Here is a 25956-nt window from a genome sequence, read left to right as displayed (position 1 = left end):
CGGTAGTGCATTCCGGTCGATCCCCCGGCCAGTGTGTTTCCGACCGAGAGATAAAGGCGTCGCGTTGGCTTACAACCCACCCGTATATTCAGGGCGCGCTTTTAGCACCGATCGTGCCCACGGTCACTAACTAAAAAGGGATCAAAGGGCAGAGAGCGCGGCCGCCTCGACGTGTCGGACGAGTGTTTTTGTCGCCGCGATTACTTTTTTACAATGACGTTTTTCATCGTGACTCGACATGCCGTACCTATACGCCCGTCCGATTTTCGAGATTCGGTGACGCGATTCGCGAAAAACCCGCCATCCCGAAATCCGAATTTCTTCGAAAGAGTTGTATTTCCCGAAATTTTTTTATCAAACGCGCGCGACATATTTTGCAAGGCGTGTTTGACTACTATAGAATGCAAAACGTCGATTTCTTATAAATGGAATACTTTATAGAAAGAACACAGCGAGACATTCTACATGAAAATACGTGATGTCTTTTAGCATATAATATAGCAGTTCGTCTCATTTGAAAGTATATCATTGTTGCTTTTTCTCATGCAAGAGAAGCTGTTATCAGTATTTCTTCATACGTCTCTTATCCTCGCGCGCTTTGTAATTCATATATTTAGTTTATATTTAAATATGTAAATGTTACGGTATATATCGCGTTGATTCCTCCGTAGAGGCGGATCGTTGAAATTCGTGCTAGGCCAACCCAACGACGGATTATCGCGTTTACTCGTTAGAAGAAAGCGCGATGCTGACAAGAGAAAAGGCAGGATGGGGTTCGGTGCTCAACATAAAGGACAGCCGGGTTGCACGGTGGGAAATTAGTCTGCAAAATTTTCCCCGGAATTACGTCGTAAATTAAAGTTTGTATACACGCGAGTGAATCTGCATCCCCTTCTCCTACGTCCGTCCTTTTCTGTCTTCCCTTTTCGCCACCCCGGCGCGATTCGCCGAAACGAATTCTTCCCTCTTCCGAGTTTCGGCCGCGAGATTAATTCGAAAATAACGAGATGCGCGAAAAAGTATCTCCCTTCGTTATCTCGTCAACCGTAACCATCCGTCATTCATTGAAAGACGCATCGACGTGTGTATATACAATGCATCTTTATTCTCTCATAATTATGCCCAAATTCATTTGCATGTCGCATGTACTCAAATATACGTATAGTCGTCGTATATGTGCCAAATTTTAATCGCACAATTTTACTTTCGCTTTTATAAGATCTATTATCCAGTTTTTACATTAGTTTTATTTCTTGTGTTTAATTTTGGCAAAATTGAATACAACTAATATTTCCTAAACTGTCGAATTCCTACTATATGGTATCAATGGTATCAATAATTAAATGGTCAAAATTTCAAAGATTAATAAAAAAATATATATATTTTTTTTATATAATGGAAGGTAGGAAAAAAAATAAAAGTAAAATGTAATTATAAATACATAATATGTTTAATAAACATATAATAATATGTTTCTTTTATTAATTTGCAGATAATTAGTTACATTCTAAATTGGTACATTTATCTGCCGTCAATCATTAGTCATCAGTTATCTGCTAAATCATGAAGACACCCAATTTTTAACTTGCACTTTAATTCTTGTTTTGTTCTCACTTTCTTCTGTTATCTTTGCTTGCCGAACGCATCGGCGGCCGACTTATCGATATACGGGCACGTATAATCTTCAAACAGATTTTAGTTTCTGATCTGCAAGACTTACATAACGGCTTACGTAATGGTTACGGGTTGTCAGTATTAGGCGGCAGTAGCGCCGAGTCAATATTGATGCGGGCGCACGATGAAACTGGAGACCTTTATCCGTTTGTGCATTCTGGATATTGAATTCTGCAGTCGGATCGTCCAGGATCGCGGTTGCCGCGATTTGGCGCTTGATGACGATCGGCGATCCGAATTGGCAGTTTATATCGCTCTCGGAACGCTCGTTAGGTTCATATTCCGCAGGGGATAGCGCCGATCTCGCGATTATCGGATCGATTTGCGCCGAGTCCCTCGATAGCTGTCGCAGAAATTCTCCTGAGCTCGGTGACGGAGGTCGTCGTAGTAATCATATGTTAATTACGTATAATCCATGATCTGCTTAACCCAGCGACAACGATCGATAGCACGAGTGGCAGCGTGCAGTTATCCATACACATAGCAGTCCCAACTAGGTTTATACCTGCTGACACAGTTCTGTAATTTTGCGTTGTTAAACAGTTTTGAGGCTCTTTACGTTCCATAAACGATCTCATTCCTTTTTCCCTCTTTCACGGTGATCAAAAGGTCCGAACGTCGATTTTCATGAAACCACAAAGCAATTTTTTTTAACAACCTGATAACCGGTGGTCATACCGAACGCCAACGGGTAATCCTTCGAGCCCGCACGCTCTTTTATCTTCAATTTTTCTCACGATCGCATACTCCGCTGTTGCGCCAGCGAAATTTGATTGCCGTCGTTACAGTTCACGTGCACTTTGCGCATACATATTCCGCGCGCCGCTAACAACGGTATTCCACGCTTCGTTGCGGGACGCCACAAAAGAACGGAAACTACCTCCCTATACTATATTGATTGTCATGAATAGTGTTCGGCAGAAGTCCCTACTTTGCCGAATAAGTCTGAATAATAGGAAGCATAATCGCTATATCGCTATAGTACAACTCCGTGGTTAACATTTATGCAAAAGGCGAATAGATATAGGAATCTGAATAAGAGAGAGAGAGAGAGAGAGAAAGAGATAGAACGATATTTCTACGCTAGAGTGATCATAAATTTTCAAGAAATATGTTTTAATAACTTTTATAATTGTATTAAAAGTTTTACTCTTTTTTAAGAGTTAGAATTTCTTTAAACTTTATGTTACTCTTTGACTTTAATGGTAAACTTTCTAAAATAGGGGTCGCAAATGACTATTTTATAGCTTTCATATAGATATTTTATTAACAACACAGGTTTACGTTACTGCAGAGTGTGCAAGCAAATGTCGCGTCGAGCCAATTACCAAGATTCCATTGCGTAGATTGTTAGAGACAAGTTCAGCTGCGGAGCAAGCATCGAGCAACGAAGCTCATTGGACAACTACGGCAGCCGACGTGAGAACAAGTTGGGAATCCCGTCTGATTTGAAATCCCGATAAAGAGCGTTGTCGCGGTTTAAATTTGTATTAACCCACGGCCAGGAGATTCTCATGTATCCGCGGAATAAAGCTATCTGCGCGCGGTATTAAGCCATTAGACCGTAACGAAAGTTGATTAAGTGTACCATGGGATCGGACAAAAAGAATATACCCGGCGGTGAAACGAGACTACCGGGGGTCGGAACGCGACGCTATACGGGAAAAGAGAAGCGGAAGAGCGCCGTGCGAAGCTTTCTCGGGGCACGTCGGCCTAATGAAAATTCACGGGTTCTCCATCGACGCGATAAAGTCTACCGCGTCATTACCATTGCCCTGTAGCTCGTTACGGCGTTTATTTAGCCGCGACTCTTTTCCCGAGATCGGAACGAACGGCGCGCTTACGCACACCAAAACCAAACGTTTAATCTCGGATTTATTTTAACGAGAGTTTACGATGACGGGGGAAAGTTCACGTAGAGATCGTGCGATGGATATCGGGCTATTACGCAACGATTTCCTGTGACGAGTACGACGTGTATAATAAGTGAGTTATCTCGTTAGTTATCTTGTCACGGAGAAGAAATTGCTGATTAGCGTTCGCATTTATTTCCTACTTAACATTTTCGATGACATTTTAATTCGATGACTTATAGTATATGATTAAAAGGGATTTGATTATTGTTTTAAGCGAAGGGAGAATTATTGTTGTAGGATTAACAAGAATTACCCTCTCACTCTCAGCAATCACACAATTCTGGGGACTGTGAAATTAATTCGTTCGTTGTTAGGTCGATAAACAAAAGATTATACGCGCTATTTCACGGTAATAACGAGTCAAAGAACGGCATTGCGCCGCATGCCGTTGGAATTGCGAAAGAATCGGCAATTCAAATATATCCTTTGATATTTTCGAGAGGATTATTCCAAGTATGTGTCCACAGGCGTGCGTTCTCATACAGGATGCGATATTTGAACGACACACATATATCCGGGTGGTGGAAGGGGCACGGCACGGGGGGGAATGAGGGGCAACGATAAATCCGGCTCGCCGAATAAATATTCCGAATCGAGACCCGGCCGAGCGCGCGGAATCCGCGTCCGCGTCCGCGCCCGCGCGCGCATGGAATTATTTTCACGCGCGCCAAACCGGACTTTAATTTGCGATAGTGACTGCCACAAGCTCAAAGGGATGCCGACCCTCTCTCTTTCCCTCTTCTACACGACCAGCTCAATTTAATTAATGCTCGTTGCATAGCCGGCGCGGGACCCGCGCTATACAACGAGACACGCTTATCCTCTCGCGCGAATGATTATAGAAAAGACCCTTGAGAGAACGCGCTTGTGAATGTGTGCAGATTTACGTAGATATAATTGAAATTATGCGCGACCGAGAATTACATTTTTATAATAACAAATGTAACGCCGTTTAACATATGATACGTCTCGTCTCATTATCTTTCTGTAAGTTTTTAATTCTCAGACGCGCACGCTGCACTTTTTTTCACGAAAGTCTTGAATTATTTCCAGTTATTTTCCAGAATCGAGTGCGTAAAAACATTATAAATCTTTTTAATGGTTGAATTTAATAAGAAATGAATAATTTGATTGCTTATTAAGAAATGTCTTCTTATAATTTATTCGATATTCTTTTGGCAAGCATGATAAAAGAATTTCTTTGCGTTGGAAAACGTACGTTTACATTAATATTATTGATGCAGGGAACTTTTTTAAATTATTGATCTAACAAGTTTTTATTGATATAAACTTATAGGTTATTGATATAAGTTTAGTATAACGCATGCTTTGCCAAAATACATTACAAGAGAGTTTCTCTAGTAGTTTGATGAATATGGAGATCCGCTGTTATCGTCATTGATATGTTGTTATCAGGAGAATAGGTAGATCGCCCCAGACAAATTGGCCACTCAAATCCTCTGAGGACTCACATCCCTTACTATCCGTCCTTGCTCCACCGGCTGTCACGATAAAGACTTAATCCATGCGTTCGTACATGTGCGACTCGCGTATACTTCAGCCGTCAATTTGACACTGTTTTATGTAAATCTATGCATATACTTGTCGTATGTACAGTGGGGAGCATTAATGAGAATGCTCCCCACTGTACTATAAAATATATATCGAAAAATCTCTCTGGCTTATACATATAAAACAAATTTTGCTGCTCGAAATAAAACATCTGCTACGACACCGTTTATTTTATTGTCAATTTAAAGTCACTACTGATCATGTATTAACTGATGCATATATTTCTTACAAATATAATATCTATTAACTATAATATTATTTAAATTTTATTGTAGAAATTGATTTATAACTAAACTTATATGAGTGATATTATAAATCTTTGAGATTTGAATTTATTTAAATGCGACGATCAGAATCGTAATCTATTTTTACGGGCATAAACGTAGAGTAGCAAAGTAGGTGCGTACTTTCTTTCACGCGATCGAAGCATTCATAACACGAGGCGCTTTAGGCAAATGGCGAAGTTATCTCGATAGGCAAACTCGACGTAGAGGGTCGGAGGGATATGGGGCGACTCCGGCATTCAAGAATTCAAATATCTTCGAATTCGGTCATCCGCCTCTCGCTCCCCGCGTCGCTTTATATCCCCCTCGATTTTATATCTCTCCTCGTTAAATGGGCTCGTTTATGATACCTCAGTTACATTTGGCATGCATGTGGCCATTTCTAAGCAGCGCTTTCTATACCTACGATCTATTCTACGGAGTCATTTCGTTACATCGAGCTTAAGTGCACCTGTTATGGCTTTTGCTTTACACGCCACTAAAACGTTCGGGAATATAAGCTATAGGAAAGAGGCGGAAAGATAAAAATTAATACGTTTTTTAAGTCAAAGTAATTCATTTCTTTAGAAACAGTTTACATAAATTTTGAAGATGTAATACATTTAATGATTTTCGTTATTATTATCAATAAAAATGTCTGCAATCAAGTTTTAATGTTAAAATCTGCGTGAAAAATCTTGATATTCTAACAATTTTGTAATATTCTTGATAATCAATAATCTTTTCTAGTTGTAGCAAACATTTATTAATTAATGTTATTATTATGTGATTAAACTTACTATTAGGTATAATATGTACATTAGAAAGTTAGGTTTAATTTTATTTTTCGATCACACATATACAGAATGAAAACTTTGTGGGTAAACACTTTAAGATAAATAAATGATTTCTGCTGCGAGTCGGTAGGAGGCAGAAAAAATGATGGAGAAAGTTCATAAAAAGAGAGAAGGTAAAAAAAAGATACCTCAATGGATGGCTCCGAACCGTGGTAAGCAAGGTTGACAGACGGAATCTTTAACGAAACTCTTTCGCTCTCGAAAGAGATCCACTCGTAAACAGTCTGACGTGGCTTAACGTGTGTACTGATCCGCTTTAGAGAACGTAAGTTCCACCTAATTTCTCTTCGACGTTTGAGGGCATTAAAAGAATGCGGTAAAATAATTTCCCCCCTCTCTCTCTCTCTCTCTCTCTCTCTCTCTCTCTCTCTCTCTTTCTCTCTCTCTCTCTCTCTCTCTCTCTCTTTCTCTCCGTGCATCTTACGAGTTTTTCTTCTAACTGACCGTTGTGAAAAGTGCGTCATCGAGTAGCGTTATCGAGAAAATTTCAGCTACGAAAGATAGGAATTAGTTTTCGACGATGCCAGTTTGTCACGGTATTCAAATACAATGTTGGTGCACGCGATTTGATTACAATATTGTACTTTCGGGGATTTTTCGCAAACTTGCGCATCGTTGAGAAATGCAGAACGGAATTGCGCCCTCGAAGCTCTCGTTAGTCGCTTTCGAATGAACACATTCGCGAGCAATTTCGGAAAGTAGGAAAATCTACTTTTCTCCGAGTTTTACAGGGATTTTGCGCGGCTGGCAACTGTTTAAGGAAATAAGGAAGCACCGGCGAGAGAGAAAGGACGAGGAAAAAGATCCAGGGAGAGACAACCCAGACTCATTTAAATGTACGATACCCTTCGCCTCTTATCGCATTATGGTAAATACAGGGTGTACTTTTCTTTCTTCGTTGGCACGAGGAAGGGGGAGGGGGTGGGCAAGCGGGGAGGGAAGACGAAACGAGGGGAGAAACGGCTGCATCGCTGATTGCAAATTGACTTCGCTACCGAAATAATACCGGCGGCCGCGCGTTACTTGCAATTCTTATTGCGCGAAGTTCGTTACGGATTTCCTCCGCCTCTCCTATCTCCGTCTCTCTTTGTGCAAACATACACACAGGCGTGCCCGTGCGCGCGCACACAAGTACATGCACATACATACGTGTTTCATTCACCTGATGCCGCCCATGCACGTGTACGCGGCTAACGGGCTGTGGGGTATCCCGCACGATTTACTTCCCCAATTTGCTGGTTTGGTGGGAGCTCTATCATCTCGTTGCGCGCGCGCAACTCGTTTTTCCCGATCTCTCCACTGTTTTTTCTCTCTCGTTTCCCCTTCCTCCGTCGGTACAGAAATGCGCGCGGGTCGCCCGATAAAATTGCTTCATCAACGCGATCGCCGTCGCGTGCGCGCGTGCGTTTAATTACCCAAATGCCATTTGCGCGCCCCGAGGTGCGAAAAATGTTATTATACGTAGCACTCGTTAGCGATTGGCGACGATATCATTGAACGCCTTTGGTCGGCTTTCATATAGGCGATCGATACAAGGCCGCAACTCTCTGAAAGTGTAATTCAGACGTCGCGTCGTCTGGAGAGCTCGTTCAATGAATGCTTAACGCGTGACTCAATTATGCATATACTGCGATCGCGTAAATCCTAAACTTTTGCAAACACGTAAGAGTATTATTTTCGAGAAACGATCCAATATTAACAATAGTATCGTTATAACTTTTTCATTTTTTTATTAGAAAGAATTTAGAGAGAAATAGAATTCTTGCAAATATATCGGAATATATTGGAACGGCGTTTAAAAATATTGATATACATATATTATGCGCATGCATTTTTTGCGTTAAAAATTGGGCGAAAGAAGCGGCCGATAACTGTCGACGCTAACGTCGCGAAGAAATATTATACCCAGCGTTGTCCATTTCGAGGTATGTACAGCGCTCGTGCAGAATCTGAATACGTTTCACGGTCGCTCGAGCTCGAAAATTGGCTCCGTGAGTTCTGTCGGCGCGAAATCCGACGGCGCGTAGATGTCGGAGGACGTTAAAAGGCGCTTTTAGCCCCTGCGCGCTGTGCGAACTAACGAGCCACCCCTTCGCGAGAGAGAAGAACAGTCGTTCGGGGGGAAGCTGGCGTCGCGCAGCCTCGGAAATTGTGTCGCTGCATCGACGCGAAAATGTTTAATCGACAATCACGGCTCGATTGTCGTCCGTCCTACGAAACCGCCTTAATTGCGGCGCGTTAATTATAACGGTATGATTATTGGACCGTGAACGTGATTACCCGGCGCGCGCGTGTCTGCGATGATTAGCTCTGCTTTTGTGAGGGTGAGTCGGATCGGAAATTGCCTCCTACCCAAAATCCGGACATTATGACTGAAAAAGATACTAAGTTTACGATGAGCTAACTTGGATGAATAATCGATCGATTTAATCGAAGCCCTTATCTTATAATCCCATTCGTGCATTCGTACACATAAAACAGACCATCAATCAAATGATTGTTGCCGAACGGTCGGTTTTTACGCGATCTTAGCTGGCATACGTACTTTCTAGATTAGATACACACTATATTCATACAAGAAGCGAAGGGACCATGGCGTGTATTTTCGCCGTGCTGTAAACTCGAGAAAGATGTCCAACCCATGTCCATTCGATGTTTCATGGCGAGCTAGATTGAAAGAACATATGTTGGCCATCTTTCCTGTATGGCCATCTTATCCGAGTTTACCCTACAAATTACGGTCGCCTTAGCCATACGAGGATTAATTATAAGAACAAACTTGCTTGCGTGATGAAGAAGAGCGCCGTAAAGACAGAGGCCACTGGGAATCGACGGAATAGTCAAGAAGCATTTCTAGGAGATTTCGTGGTTGCTATGATGGGGATGTGCGAAGGGGTGCTAAGTTTAAATTTTAGAGAAAGAGAGAGAGAGAGTGATACCGGGGGTACGACTAAGATAATGGCGCCGGCTTACGCCGCACAAAGGTGGAGAGGATGCCCAGGGCACTCGGCCGGGGTCGGACTCGTAACGCGACACTTGTGCGCTACGGCTTAAGTTTCGTAATACCACTCTCGGGCGACTGCGATACAGAAGATACGACCGCCACCAACGGCCGAGGGGAGGCCGCGGGAGACTTAATACAATTTGCATATCCTTGGCTATACACGCCACGCCCTCGGCGATCTTCGCGGTGTTCGCGAATTCGCGTCCAGGATAGTCCTTCGCTACCTTTTAGCTCGTCTGATATCGGCTGCTCGAGAATGACACGTGCGGAAAAATGTGCGAACGCTAATAAAACGAGCTTTAAACTGACGCACGAGCGCTGTTGATTCAAGAGCCGGTAAAAGCGCTTTCGTGCCGCATGTCCTTCGATGTTTAATTAAGTTTCGAGGAGAGTTTAGAGGATGAATATTATACGTGCGGTATATACATCGCACGCGATCCAATTGCTTCGACGCGAGACGCAAGAAGGAGAAGCTTTTGGCGATTACTAATTTTAGGAGAATATTTTTAAATACTTGTATAAGTAGAAATGTATTTTATAAATGTCAAAAATTGCACACCTTATTTGAATGCGCGCTGTTTTCAATTGTGAAGGTTCGCTATGAAATCGTGTAGATGTCGGTCATTTTACGAACGCACTGTCAAGCACAGAAATCCTTTTACAATCTTCTGGATTTAATTTAACGGAAAGAACGTATCCCCTAATTCGCAACCGGCTTGCCGAATACCGAGTTTTCATTAATTATTCTCGGATCCCCGTTGAATCGATGATTACATCGAATTCCGCGAATTCGCGCAAATACGCCGGGGGTCGGCGCGACGAGTAATTACGAGCGTGAATAAACGCGAGAGAAGCCGGCGTCGCTTATAATTAAACGCATTCCTTTCCTTTTTTTTTTGGTTCTTTTTTATAGCGGGATAAAATTTGCAAGAACTCGGATATCACCGGAGAGTGCGTTCGCATTCGCGTTTTGCATTCACGCGCGCAATTTCGATACCGAACGCTATTTTGGCTGATCCACGCGATAAACAAGCACCCGTAAAATAAGCGGTGGTTCTATTTACCGAACATTGAAATATGATGCTTTTAATGAAATTATATCCAGCAGAGGGGCGGCTGAAAACTAAGCGATCGTCGGATAGACGTGCATTTGTAGTTACCGTACACCAATTTTATTGTGCGCTCTTGAGTAGCATCGTTTTGCAATTATTATTATTCTAATTTGTGTCATCAGTACGCATGTAAAACTCAGCTAAAAAATGTTTTTTTTTTACGTGCACAGGTACTATTATTTCACAATTTTTGAGCAGTGAAACGACTATATCTTTTTCCCAATTTCCAGAAAATATTCTATCATTCAACTTTTGACACATTTACGTATACGATGGTGCAACGTGTCGAACTCGCGCGAGACTTTCGCCGCGATACGAAAATCGAGCATTAAAAACGCTCCAACCCCGATACCGGCGCCGAATTTTAGCACGCTGGGGCTGGGAAGATACGCAAACGCCGAGGGATTAACCGATCGAGCGGTCGAGCTATCAGAATCGGTGATACGAAAAGCCGGGGATCTCCATCAAACTGATAACGCATATTCGCGTAATGCGTCGACAGCGCGGGACGGGCAGGAACGCGAGGGGACCAGGGGGGGATGCGAAAGGCTCGGGAGATGGGTGCTGCAAGGTAAACGATATTTACGTGGCTGCAAGATCGATAGCAATTTAGCCCCCTTCGCCGTTCTGAACGAACACCTCCCGGCAGCGACGGCGGTGGTGCACAGCCGCATCATCCCCCGTCCTCCCTCACCCGCCCCGTCGTTACGCAGGTACGTCCACCATCACCGCCGCCGCTTCCTTTCTCTTGCTTCCAAGCCTTCCACTTTCGTCCGTCTTCCTCCAGCATCTCCGTAACATGGCCTAGTCAGTACTCATCCATATACATCGAGAAAATTAATACCTGGGTTTCGTCGGGTTCGTTCGCGCGCACTGTGAATAAACTCGGTTGCGCCGCTCGGGTTTCCAACCTCTCCCTCTAAAACTCTTCTCGTTCTTCCCTCTCGTTCCCCTTTCTCGCGCAGCGCAGCTTCCTCTCCTCGCTCCGTCGCGTCGCTTTTTTGCCGCGCGCGAATATGGCTCTTACTCCTGCAGTAACGTCGTTTAGTACACAGCCCAGCTTCGGTTAAATAAATTTCTTTGTGATTTCCGTGTCCTATGAAATAGCGACGTTGCGGGAAACTTTTTTATAGCACATAACGTTACACGTGGCTATCTTCCTCGGCATTTACAAGTAACTTGAGTTAGTCATGAGAATTGCTCCAAGCGTCGTATATTGCACGTTAACTGTGGAATGTATTCATAATGAATACTACTCTGATACGAGCTATAGCGACCAACCTGGGTTGATGTTAATAATAATAGCAAAGAGAGAATTGCATTGTTCTTTTATTTGCTGTTTTCTCCCGAAAGATGTTGCGCAGCCGACTTTTTCCATTACGTATCGCGTAATCCTTCCTTTATTACTTGCAGAAGGCTTAATACTCTCGTTCTGTGAAGATAAATGTATCACCACCGATAATTAATACGTGTGCAAAAGGGAACAAAAATTTAATTCGAAACTGTAACGTGAGCTCGTATACATTGCATGTAGCTGCACGTTTCTGAAGATCATATTGACGTACTACACATTTATTTTGATTGATCGCGTTTTAGCATACATTATTTGAAAGTTGAAAAATATGCCGCATCAGCATCTAATTAAAAAATGTCGCGCGGTTTTCGAACCTCAAAAAAAAAGTTTGAAATTTTTCAATTTGTGTATTTTCGAGGGAATACACGCGCGAGACTTTTAATGTAATAATTTATATCGGTATCCGATCCTTCGCCACGTCATGTATTTTTTACAAACACGGATTACGTTACCCTTATTCGTCATTCCGCCGCACGTCGACGTTGTAACCAGGGGGTAACGTCCGGCGTAGCCGCGCGCACGCCGCTTATATTTACATATTTAACTAACCTAACGGCGCGAGCATTAACGCAAACACAGACGGATAATCCGGAATATATTAATCCGCGGCGGGCGCATACCATCGCTTTGAATTAACGCGAATATTCCTGTGTAAGCCCCCGCACACGCAGCAACGTCGAATCGGACGAGTACACCACCTCGCATGCATATTGCAGGTATGTTAATGCGCTTTCTCTCCCGCTCCCTCTGTCTCGTTTCCCTCGGTCTCGCTGGCATGGCCGTTCCCCGCGATGCAGTCGGATGCGCACTTTAACGACGTAAGTGGAGAACGAGGGAGCGCGCGCGAAAACGACGAGGCGCGCGACGCGACGCGACGCGACGCGGCCGAACGTGCTCTATCGGAATGTCCTCATTGTCTCCCTCCGAGCGAGTTAATCTGTCTCCTGGGGGAGCGCGAAATGCACCGGGAACAAATCGTTTTAATGCAGGAACAAACGAGTGGCGCTTTGGATTTTGGACGCAATAAATGCCGGTCCTTATCGACCTGCTCTCGTGTACGAGATCCATTTTTGCATTTCAGACATGTATATTTCTGTGAAAGAGAATGTTTTGTCTAAAAATTGCTTTATCTCTTTGAAGCTTAACAATAAACAAACAATTGCGTATAGTATTATTACAGCGTCGCTCTGTTATTATGCAACACTATTATACCGGGGTTAATGCGTGTCAATATTATTACTGACGTGTACAAAATATCCATCGGTGTAAAGCTCGAATCTGGTTGGTTTCAGCAGAGAAAACGATATTTGCCCGCAACACTAACTATTGTTATCGGTGTTCTATTAACTACAACGTTCAATTGACTGATATCTGGGAGAATGCGATTTCGCGTTATTATTGAGGCTTATTAGGACATGTATTGATAGCTTTTGGACAATGTTACTCACGCGGATCAACGTCCGCGTTGTCCATCGATATTCGCGATATATATATTTTCCGCGAGTCTCGAGATGTTTAAGCCCGATGATGAGAGGACGGGTCGAAAGCCACGGACGACGGGACGGAGCTTCCGTAAGCCGCTTTCGTCCGTATCCTCGGAGGGATTTAAGTCCCGACTCGTGCAGATCAAAATTGTCGTCAAATATTTACGGGGACGGAGCCATTCGTCGTATATGCAGCGCGTTTCGGATGAAGACGCCGGCGACGCGGACGCCGCACTCCGATTGCGCCGTCACGCGCCCGCGGAACGCGCTCTTTGAATTTTAATAAGTCGTAAAATCGTGGCGATTTTTAATCCGGGTTTAGTTCGAGTCCTCATCGAACCAAATAGGAAACGCTTATCTTTTTATCGATTTCGATAAACGATTTTACCAAGTCGTTTTTGTAAATTTTTTTTTAGATAGAAGTATTCTTTGCTTTTTAATCTTATTCTTTATAGTGAATACAGTACGTTCGCATAAACTTCGTTATAAATGAAGATTTATTCACAATTTTTATCTGTATTTTGATAAAGAAACTTTCGCACTTATTGTTTTTTCTTCTTTTTTTTTAGAAAGTTCGTGAATTTTTTTAATAATTTATATTGATTGAAAATTTAAATGTTGTTATTGTTATTTTAAATAATTATTGGTCCTCTTGCGTGATCCGATGTTGTTTTGGTCGGGGAATGTCATTAACGATACACTTAAGTGGGCTAGTATCCTAAAATGCACAAAGTTTGGCGCATAGCCGTTCTCGTTGTATCACGGAAATCATCCGGAGCCTCGAGAGATCTTCACTGTCTGCGAGATCTTTCAAGTGTGCTCCAGCGTTGTTGCCGTTTAGTGGCGAGATATGCGAAAGATACGCAAGCCGCGCTGCTCTTGTGCAGCTGAGAAATTCTCGTTTAATCCGTAGCAAGTAATTTTGTCGCGCGTTGATAGTTGAGTAAAAATGCGGTCAATGGATATCTTGAATTTAGGTATGCACACACATTTCTATACGAGGCTTGTTCTTAAGTTGTAATTTTTTTAAACGTTTTTATATAGGTAACGTTACTTTTAAAAATATATATGTTATGAAAATATATATTGTGAGAAAAGAAATAGAAATATGTTTATTAACAGATGATATCCGCAAAAGAATTGGTGACAATAATTCTGAGCGCTACGTAGGAACGCAACTTATTTATAAAGAGTTTATTTTTGCGGTACGCACTTTTAGCGCACGAAGAATCTTATTCGTTTGTCAACGCAGGTCACCTGTCTTTTATTTGACATTTAGATCTATAAATAAAATTAATTGACTTTAGGATACAAATCTATTGCTGATGCGAGACATAATACTAATTAATAATATATACTACTTAATATTTTATTTTCAGGAAATGGGAACTTAGAATTGTTCGATAGTGAGAGCGGGCCGGACCTCACGCTATCACCTCAAACCTTCACGTCAACGGCGGAGGCCTTCATCAATGACAATAGCGACAGTCTCGGAGTTCCAGGAGACAACGATACCGGCAAGTTATTTTTATTTAATTATCAATTAATTTTTATTCGAGATGAAAACATCTCGATATATCTCAGAAAAAGTGGAATTTTCGTTGAAAATATAAACGAGCCTCCGTGATTGACTAACGACCGAAAGAAATTTTCGACGTACTAGAAATTATGCGTTAATGTCGATAAATAATGACAATTTTATTCAGTTTAACTCATGTCAACCCGCGCTAATAACGAAGTTTCGTAGCGCTTAGTACGTCACGTTGTCTACAATCGAAATGCTTAATTTCTCAATTTCGACTTAGGATAAGATGATGAATCATAAGATAACTGCGACAATGCAATTCGCCTGACAATGATTTTAACGCGCGACTTCCCGTAATTCGATTTAATTCAATCTGCGAGAGTGCAAAACGTCGATGGGGGCGCCGAGTCGTTAAGCGCCGGAACACGGGACAATGCATTAACGTAATTGTTGCTCTCCTCGTCAGCGGCACGTAGGAACAGCGGTTATAACTAGTTCGAACAAGTCAGAAGGGGGAGGGAAAGCTGTTGTCGCGCGTGTGCCGCGGCACATATAATGCCTATTGTTTCCGACAAGTATATAACGGGCCACCGTCGGGACAGTCGTGCACAAGTGCAACGCGCACGCTTTGTTTCTTGGAGAAATGTTGAGGGACAATCAAGATCAGCCGGTGGGTGTAATAGTAATTTCAATTATTACATTCTACTTCCTCCGGAGCGGAGATTAGTTATTAATTCGATGTACCTAAGAAGAATGAGGAATTCTATAGAACAAAGTATTTTGGTATTATAATATTTATTGAAAAATATTATTGTAATATTGATTAAAAAACGAATTAATTTGAACATAAAATGGTATATCACTTCTCTCGTTCAGTCAAGTACATAGCGTATATTTATTTATTTCCTTTAGAACAGCTGTACTAAATCAATTATCCTAGTTTTTAACGTATGCAGAGATTTTTAAGTTCTTGGCAAATTTGTTTAAATCGTCCATTTGCTTTACAAAGTGCGTCATACACATTCGGCGTTTGATATTATATTCTAAACAGCAGCTTTTAGCAAACGTATCCAATGAATCAGCTGTCCTATTTATAAAACGTGATGCAAAACATCGAAGCTTGCGACGTCATTAATATCATCGTGCATCTCCCACGCGAACTCGAACGCAGGTTGAGCCAAAAGTCGTAATCAATACGCATCGAAATTATGTTTCGCACAAGTTGTTCGAGAGGTTATTACGTTTTCAGTATAGCGAAGATATCGTTAATTATATGCGAAGAATATCGGTTTGGTATATATCCGTCGATTTTGCAGCAAGAATGAATATTGGCGCATTGTGGTAGCGTGAGTCAGTTGATCGATGTCATTCAGCTCGTCTCGACGTGTGTGATTTCACGAGCCAAAAACGTTCTGATCATGAAACACGAGCCACTAAACACGCGCCTGACCGCGGTGCTCGCATCACATTTCCGCAAGACACATCTCACTCGTGCTATGTTATCGAAACTGAAACACTTCTTATTTAACTATCAAATGAAGATTTTTATAAACAATTTGTGATTATATGTGAAACATAATCGTTTTAAGAAAGTCGCAAAAATTTCATTGCTTACTATACTCTTCGCAATCTTTGTGTTTCATGTATCCTTGTGCGAATAAAGTTTTAGATAAAAATGTTATCAGGGATCTACTTAAAATTAGCCGAAGAATACGGAAATTAAATCCATAAATCTTAAAATTGATTCAGAATAGTTAGGCAACTTCGTATAACGTTTTGATTTATTAAGTAAACTTTGGGCAAACCTTGCAAAATAACTCGTGCAGTTCGAGCGCTTTTCATCTCGCTTTGCAGTTAGCATTCTCTCATTCCGTATATTTTGCGGCATAGGAAGTTCTCCTCCATCATTCTTTGGTTCTCGTATATGTTGAGTGGATTTATAGGGGAGTCGGTTTGCGACGGGCGAAACGTGCCAGAGAGAGAGAGAGAGAGAGAGAGAGAGAGAGAGAGAGAGAGAGAGAGAGAGAGAGAGAGAGAGAGAGAGAGAGAGTGAGAGACAGAGAAAGAGGAAGTCGGCGCCGGATTTTGCCACCAAACTCCAAACGAGCGCGGTCGCCGGCAGGCCCTTCTTTGTGAAGCGTGCGTGTACGGATAGCACATAACTTTCGCGCGAGTGTAAGTTCGTTAGAACAATTTCGCGGCGAGTGGTTGTACCGATGCGATGCGATGCGACGATGCGGAGAGACCGCAGAGCTTCCGACGCGGAAGGCCGCACGGATATGTGGCTCGCCTATGAACAAGTCTCATCGCGACAAGACGATTTGCATGTATCGTCTGGCATAAGACGTTTCCTTGTTTGTGCAACTAGTGATATAAGCAAGGAAACAATTTGCTCTTTACATCGGCGAAGAAAAAAAACGGCTAGCAGCGTAATATTCCGGATACGTCTTCCTCGTGACATAAAGATTTGATATTTGATATAAAATGAATACGTTGAATATTTCTGTCATGATGGTAAACCAGAGTATGCGGTTTCTTATATTTGCCAAGTGAGCTTTATCCGGTTTTCGCAATGCTTACGAAATCAAACCTGCTTTACGATAATATTTCGTAATATTTTTGCTATGTTTTCAATTCTATGCAAAAACGTATACCACAGTTTTTGCAGTGGTGTATAATATCTGGATTTATGTCATACTGTACGCATATGGATCATGTTCGTTTTTAGAACCGAAGCGAACGATGGTAAATGTAAATCTCACGAGAAAAGTTCGTTTTTGTGCTCTTCGTTGCGAGAGCAATCCGATACAAGCTGATTGCGGGTCGCGCAAACGAATGGAATGAACTGAACGGTCGGATAATTCGCGATAGCTCCTGTTGTTCTTGAAACAATACCGTGAACTGGATCGTAAGATGCTGGGAAGAGCGCAATCGCAGTCGGACGTGATGTAGTTTACTTTGGCGCACCGGTGGCATTCGTGATTCCGTCGAGTCTCGAGATGCATGTCGTTCTTTTCTCTGTGTCGGTGCGCTATGTGATAGACGTTAATTTGGCTCTTTCCGATTTGTTCGATTTGCAGAAAGGACTACGCTCCGAAATTTTAAATCACTATATTATTTACTTGCGTTAAAGGAATTACTCGTCTTGCACAACATGTCATTTCCATTTGCGAGCCCGAGAAACGATTTCTCTAATGTTATTACGTTCAGAAATTTCTTTTTCTCTTATATTTATCGTTTCTTAACGTATTATCTTTAATTGCTTCTGATGCGGATCATCGACTTTTGCTTGTTATTGGAAGGATCTCGGATTCTATTTCACGTTGACGGTCTTTAAATTGATCATTTCTGAAAGCCGGTTTCCCTACGTAATTGCATAAGCTTCGATCCTTGGGATAGAACATCAATTATAGTCGATCGTAAACGATGGATATAATTGAACCGTTATCAGCTGCGTATTCTATTTGCAAATTGCGATTGGTGCATTACCAATATGCCTGAGTTATAATAAAGGTAGTTGCGACACGCGCTGATTAATTAATTACGACAATTAAAGTTATGTTACCCGACATGGGAATCTGGAACTTGTTAAATTTTTTATCGACAGATGATATAAATGCCGGTGAAAGAATAATCATTTTTTCATTCATTGTGCCTGGTATACGCTGATTATAATTTCATATGCGTGAAATGTTTACATCAATTGTTACATTATCATAATAATTGCGTTTATGATGCGTTTAATACTTGATCCTTCTCAAGTATGCATTATATATTGTATATATTATTAAGCCACAATGACGTGTTATTATTATTGACGAGTCACGGTAATATTGAATTTTGTTTCTCAAGATTATAACGTAAATTTATCGAATAGCTTTCACAAACATCAAAAGAAATGTCACTGTTAATTGATTACGTTATTTTTTTGATAATTGCAATATTTCATCATTCTTAGTGCCATTAAAGCGAGAAACGTTTTTTTTTTTTTAGAATTGCAAGCTCTGGAATAATTCCAGTTTTTACGATGATAGATTAGACTTTTCTTTGGTGATAAATTCTGGAATTCGCCAGTCTTTCTGGAAGAAGGTCGGATACATTTTATGCATAATTCTTCTCTTTTTTTTCTTTGTCATGTGAGCGTCGCGTTTTTTAGCATGAAAAGACATTTAAAAGCGAAAAGAAACTGTATATGTAGCTACATTTTTCATTTTTCTTCAAATTAGAGGAGAAAGGAATTTTCGCTCGAGATATTTTTAGAGCTTCGGATTATTCTATTCGTAACTCAGTTAACGAGAGAATGTTTTCGATAATACACGGGAAGAGGATAGGGAGAACCATATTGACGGCGTGGCGCATCGGCGATCGATATAACGCCACCGGCGCTTTCTAAACAATACTGATCGAGATTCGTCGATGCAATTGCAAAAATCCACAGCCCGCGGTCGTCGTAGTGCCATTGGCCAAGGCAGAGAGATATCGAAACAGATCCGTCGGTAGGAAATTTGTCCTCAGATTTCTTCGTCCGCTCTCTTATCCTTTCTCGCCCTCGCCGTTCCCTTCCTCTTTCTCCTCCTCTTCCTCCGCTTTTCATCCTCTGTTGGAGGGAATTCACTTCGTCGGATAGTCCTCTGAGATTCCAATGCGCTCTCAAACACGTTGAGATTACGTCGGAGCTTATGGATTCCTTATCCAATCTTTCGATCAGCACTCGAACTTGGCGTCTTACGCTCTTAGAACCGCGCGTCTATGTAGGGGGGAATTCATTCGCGAGAAACTTGATTTTATGTGTCAAATGATGCTAAATTGACCCGAGCTGGTCGAACAATGGCATTCTCAGTAGGAAAAAAGGAGCTTTCTTTTGACGTAAACGCGAAATTGGATTGTCACCAAATCAATGTCCAACTATTATTTATATTTGTTATTACAATAAAACTTATTTTGATGTATAAGGAAGAAAATTAATTGTGTTGACCGCGGTACAATAAATAAATTAAGAAATCTTAGTTTCAATATGATATAATTGATTAGAAAACGTCTCTAAAGAATATTTCTCTCCGGAATGAAATTGACGTCACGTTATTTTTGAAAATTTAAATGAACAAATGCGCGACTAAGAATGCAAGGAAAAGCGAATCAAGAACAAGAGAAATCTAGAAAATCAAGAATTTCTTACGAAGTTTAAAACAATATACAGAGGAGTGTATAGGCGATTTGCGCACGTGACGTTTCCCTCGTGTAACGATGAGAAGAAGTTACCTGAAGAAAAGTGTAATTTTAGATCGAACACTCGTACATCGCAAGAAATATTATCCATTTCTCTGAATCGCGGTATATAACGCATATCAATACTTGGCGCCGGTCGCGCGCAATATTAAAATATCCCCCGGAGATGTGGAGGATATTGATTTTCTAACGAATGGCGTCGACATAACGATAATCGTTATTAACGGCGCTTAAATAGTATTTTCGATATTTCGGGAAGCTATTACTGGTTATCGGCCCGACGAGGCGGGTTCGCAAAGACGCGTAAATATTACAGTTTACATAAAAGCGCCCAGTGGATTACGGTCATCGCCGGATCTGCACGCCCGTGCAGATATAATCGTTCATGTATATGTGTATACTACCACCATTTTCTCGAAATTTCCGTAACGCGAGAGAGGAGAGGAGGAGTAAGAGGACGAGTGAGTTTATGCCTCGGCCGTTCACCGATCGCGCTCTTTACTGCTCTTAACGATCGTTCGTTCGGCGTCATATCTCTTCCTCAGATCCCTTCGATAGTCCGGCCGTAGGTACTAATTTACACCGAAATTCATAAACCGCCCAAAGCGGTCTTTCCCGTTTCGCTCGCGGTAAACAGCGTCGTAGAACGCTCGTTTCCGGGACGGGAAGGTCTCTCTCGGAGTCCAGAGGTCGGGGATACCGGATAGCAGGTGGCGGAAGGAAGAGCATGTGGGAGGATGTGCGACGAAGGATTCGCGGGATGGCGGATACGAGGGGAGAGGCGCGAGAAAGACGAGGATGAAAGGAGACTGCGAACGGAGGCGACACACGGGGGATGGAAAGCGGGACGAGAGCGAGTGTGTGACGAGGGAGAGAAAGAGACGGTGAGATGGAGCAGGAACGGCCTGCTGCAACCTCGTTGGCTCTAATGCCGGCTATTCAGATCTCACAATGCACTAGTAATACGATTTCGCTGTCGTCCTGCGCTGTGCTTGCGCTCTCACCAGACACGGGGCGGACACATGGTCGACGCACTCACGCACGTAGCCGTGACACGCATGCACGTTTGTATACAAGGCACGATCCTCGCACGCGCGAAACACGCCAAGCCCGGATTCATCTAAGGACAAAAAATAAAATTTGTTCTCTCAGAAAATAAATTATCGATATTATTTCGCGAATAATGCTAAAATGGTAGATTAAGTACCCACTGATTCAAAAATGATGTAGTTTTGGGGTATAATACAGAACAAAAATCCACTCCCTCGTCAAAATATCATAATAATAGTTAAAGCTTTTAATACTCCATATTTACACGAAAGTCGAGAAGAAAGAAAGGGAAAGGAGATAATAAAGTGTATTAGTTGAAAAGAAATTTAGCCGAAAGCCTGAGAAAACAGAGAATCGATTTTCGAATTCAGAAAAAAGGATTCCCAATGTTTCTACACTTGGTACACGTGCACGCCTGTCAGAAAGTTAATGAAATGTCGAAACGTTCATCTTTGATCGAGCCGAGACAGGCATGGGCGCGTCTGTGAGTGAAAAGCTCCGCGTTCTTGAGCAGAGGTGAACTTAAATTGAAAAGAGGAAGAAGGAAGAAAAGGCTCTCTTCCTTCCTCCTTCGTTTTGCTAACATCACCGGGGTATACAGGAGGAGCGGGGGATACTAGAAGGAGGTAGGGAGGAAGAGCCAGTAGTAAGGACGGAGTTCTCCGCGACATAAAGAGTAAATAGCCGAAGGAACGGTCGGCTCGGCGAAAGAGAGACGGAAGGAGGAAAAGATAAGAGGCTCGCCTTCCAAAGGAAAAGAACCGGTTGCCACCGGGGTAAAGAGGAAATGGAGGAGACGCTGAGGGGTTGTAGTGCATTTTAATAATCGTGACTAAAGCGAACGGCAGCCATCCGGCAACGTTCAGAGCCGCGCGAATTGCCATTACGTTCGCTTTAGCGAGCTCCGAAAGTGGCTGAGTATTGAAATTAAGTGTCCTTCATCCGGAGGCGCGTGTACATCTTTTTCTTCTTTCTCCTCTTCGCGGCGAAGACAACGTGGAACGTTTCGCGGAAGTGTTTCGCGAGCTTGCGCGCGTGCGCGCACACGAGATCTTCACTAACGAAACGCAATTAATCATCGGTAAGTCGGGATTACCGGCCCGGGGCGGCTCTGATCGGCGGTGTTTTATTTCTCCGCGTAATTAATTAAAATTTCTTGCAACCTCTACCCCGGAACGACTTCTTGTTGCACGATGCTTTCTCTGAATAAATCATTCGATGTCGCGAAGCTACTCGCGAGTAATAATAATATTCCATGGAGAATCGTCATTTTTTTTAATACTCGTTAAACACTTCTTGTAAATATCGATCTTCTCGAATACTTACGAAAGGAAACTTCGGCAATTTATAAGTTTAAACTGAAAACATTTGTATTTTGGTAAAATAGTTTGGGTTGCGCCACTTAAAATTTTTCGCAGTTTCGATGTTCTTGCCAATCCTTTTTGTTAGCAGCTCCTTCTGAGTTTTTGATGTTGAAGATGCTAGTCGCTCTTTAACACTTTGAACGAACGATGCCGGACGATTAGAAATCTTGTTAGGAATTCAATGCCGGAGCATAAAGTTCCTTTGTGACTGCTCTCTCTGTGAGTGAGCTGCCATTTATTTGCAAAGAGTATGCGCATTATAAAGGAAATTTCTAAAGTTGATTTTTAACATCGTGCTATATATAATATCTCGAAACTTTATAATTGACATAATGTAATAAAATAATTTATAATGATTGCTTAATGAATCGAATTATATTCTGCCTTCGTTTTAATGTTCGTTGGGAATTATTTATTTATCGTCGGAGTTTAATATCTTCTTAATTTATGATGCTCTATATCTTGATCTTAAGTGCTTTTCGAGCATTATACATCATTAGTATGAAAGTTTTTAATGGTTGAATTAAGTATTGCGACACGAAAGTTTACTCGCGACGAGAATATTTTTATATCATAGCTCCGAAAGTTTTCCTTGATAGAAAGATGGAAGATGGGAAATTCAGATCGATTATTCAAATCGATTAAATAGCTTTATCTATATACCTATATTATACATAGACAGAATCATATAAAGACAAAAGCGTAGTTGTTTTTGCACCTCTTCAGCACCGTTAAAAGCTTCGTCTACCTTATTATGAACACTATTAACATTTCGTTATTCTTAGTATATAAACTAATTTTATTTAATTAATGTAATATAATTCTCTATTTTTTTTTTAAATTAAAATATCAGTGCTAACCAATGTTATCAAAAAATACATGTGCTAGTCATATGTAGCAAGAACATCGTTATCTAGATCTTGCCGATACCGGGATAGAAGCTTAATCCAAATTTAATGTTTCCATGAAATGGGCCTCGCCGATTAGGCTGCGAGTGGCTAAACGTGCGTCGTTGAAACGTGGCGAGAATGGCCGAATAAAAACGTCTGGGTAGCAATTTGAAACGACCGGAAGTAGGTAATTCGCGGCATTGGGGGCGGGTATTACGGGGTCGAAAGGGGAATCGACTCGTAGCCGCGTGCTCGTTTTGCGAATATATTTTTATGCGCGCCTAATCCTAGGATCACGAAGACCGCTAACGCCGTTTCCTCTTACCGAAGTTTAATGTGAAAACTAGCTAGTTTTTCACGGACCGAAAGCGAGACCGAAAACAAAAGGGAGTAAATAGAAAATCGACATATTAACATCATCAATAAATCTTGATGCCGATTCGTGCAATTTGCTGCGTGAAATTTTACAATAGCCGAACGTGAAACATTTTCTGCATGGTCCAATTCAACGCTATAATTATTTGCCGTAATCGTTCTGTCGTTATTAGCAGTTTTGCTAAACCCTTCAAGTCACATTTATGTCCCGCGTATCTCGTATACTCATACGCTTCTCACCTTAGTCGCAAGTAAGTTCCGATTCGAAATGAAATGGGACTGCCATGCCGGCGTCGATCCATGCGGGAATACCTAATTACGTATATTACGACGCACCATTTCGCCGATGACGAATGTTCCATCCCGCATTGATATGCAGCCGAGAAGTAAATTGATCGAGACAGGTCACGGCGGCGGGAGGGCGGGCCATGACTGAAATTCGACCACGGACCATCTACTCTGTTCCCGGTTTCTCCATGACATCCGCAGTTTCTATTATACGCCCCGACGTTCCCACATTTGAAACGCGTTCCGCATCGCGGAGGGAGTTATACATCATGACGGCGAACTGGTGACAGAGGGAATATGGCACAATTCAGCCGAAATGTACGCGCATTACCCGTGCATTTTTATTAATCGTACAGGCAGGTTGGCGTGATATTACAATCGCTCACGGTAATAGCGTTATGCGATTCGAAATTAAAACTTGATTCACTTAGACAGATGTAACATTAGCTATATATATGTATTCTGAGTTTTACATGCTTATCTATATTCTATTAGATTATAGCCGAGAGATTTTATATGAAATAATTAGAAGATTGATAAAGCAAAAAAATGTAGGGAAACAAAACCAGCATTGGATCATTGTTCGAGTACTGAATATTCGACGAAAATGCAGCCTATTGAAAAGTTCGCTCGCTCGCTTTATCATATTACCACAAAACTCTCCACGATATTCAAGCCGAAACATTTTTCTCCCGACTTCTTATTATATCGCTCTACCACGCCATCAATACGCTCCTAGCTGATGGGTCCATTACAGGCTCTTTTCTCGCGCGTATCCGCCGTCTGTCGTCGCATAATTGCCCCGAATTTCCAAGCAAGGGGCCGCGTTTCTCCATCCGCTACTTCCTATTCGGCACACCGCCAGTCGACTCCGCCTTGTCAATATTATCGCAATTCGTAACGTCGACGTCGACGATGTTACGAGCGCCAGCGTCATAGTAGGCGGAGGCGGAGACGGCGAAAAGGCAGAGGAGAAGCGATGAAAAGAAGAGGCGACATTACGTTCTCCTTTCCCTTTCCGGCGTAGGAAGCAGCAATTTGCCTCGCCGCCGCTTCGCGAAAATCACCTCGAGGTGCTCTAGGATGCCGCCTCTTTCTCTGCCGTCGGAGATATCATCCTCTCGGTGCTTCCGAAGTTTTATCGCGGCCAATAGCAGCGGGGAAGAACATTTAGCCCTATAAAGTACCGGGCGCTCTACCGGTTACCTCTCGGTGCTAGAAATTGTTCTCGGAATGATGCCCGATATCGCGGCCTCCCGCTCGAATCTCGTTACCGAGGGGATGTTGCGAGCGAGATTAATCGAACCGTGTCGGTGGTTACAATTACAGTAGCTATTCATTACCCGAAGAGGAAGACACCGCTCCATGGGGGCGAGGTTCATCTGTTTCTTTAGGTAGTGTAAAGCGTCTATACAATCTGGAATTTGTGTGGCATTGTAGAATATATCAAGAGTTGCATTTTTCAAAGAATTAATTGTTATTAATAAGATTAATAGCTAATTCAATTTTGAGATAGAATGAATAGTCAAATTCCTTTTTTTAGTCATTAAATGTTAACTGAGAAATTTTTTTAAATTAATTTATAGCATTATGACTCGATTATTTTTATTTTTTCTCTTAGTAGCGTTGAAAGACTTAAACTCGACTGTTCGTCACGATAAGTGGAAGTGCTTTTCGACGGTTTATCCCGCAAATTGCGCGGCAGATATAAAATAGACACATGTAGACAGAGATTATGGGATGGCACTTCATATTTTATGCCGCGCATGCTTCGCGCTTCTTTTTCTCCTGATGTCGTCCTAAAGTAGCGCTATACGCATCTCCCTCACACACACGCATGTACGCAATCGCCGTTAACCTTTCAATGTTTCTCCGTATATCTGCTGTATACACGTAAACGATTTCACAGCGATTTATGGTCCGAACAATCGTCGTGCGACAAGGTCGGTCGTTTTCGCTTGGGAGAAAGATAGTGTTCGCCACCGCGCATACCACTGGCAAT

At 42.0% G+C, this 25956-nt stretch overlaps 1 protein-coding gene across 9 annotated transcripts in view; it reads left to right on the top strand.

Moving 5' to 3' along the window:
- LOC143906217 (uncharacterized) overlaps positions 1–25956 on the top strand; it is a 385481-nt gene that overhangs the window by 228270 nt on the left and 131255 nt on the right. For 8 of the 9 annotated variants that reach the window (XM_077422124.1, XM_077422125.1, XM_077422128.1 and 5 more), the window contains one exon: positions 14616–14753. In XM_077422124.1, the coding sequence (XP_077278250.1) occupies positions 14616–14753 (138 nt within the window). Of the gene's footprint in view, positions 1–14615; positions 14758–25956 lie in introns of all 9 variants that reach the window. The other variant, XM_077422126.1, reaches the window with a different exon arrangement.

Source organism: Temnothorax americanus, unplaced genomic scaffold (assembly GCF_048541705.1).
Source record: "Temnothorax americanus isolate GAGA-0224 unplaced genomic scaffold, ASM4854170v1 Scaffold7, whole genome shotgun sequence".
Classification (NCBI taxonomy): Eukaryota; Metazoa; Arthropoda; class Insecta; order Hymenoptera; family Formicidae; genus Temnothorax; species Temnothorax americanus.
Note: the sequence above shows the minus strand (reverse complement) of the source record. Positions and strands in the feature narration are given on the sequence as shown.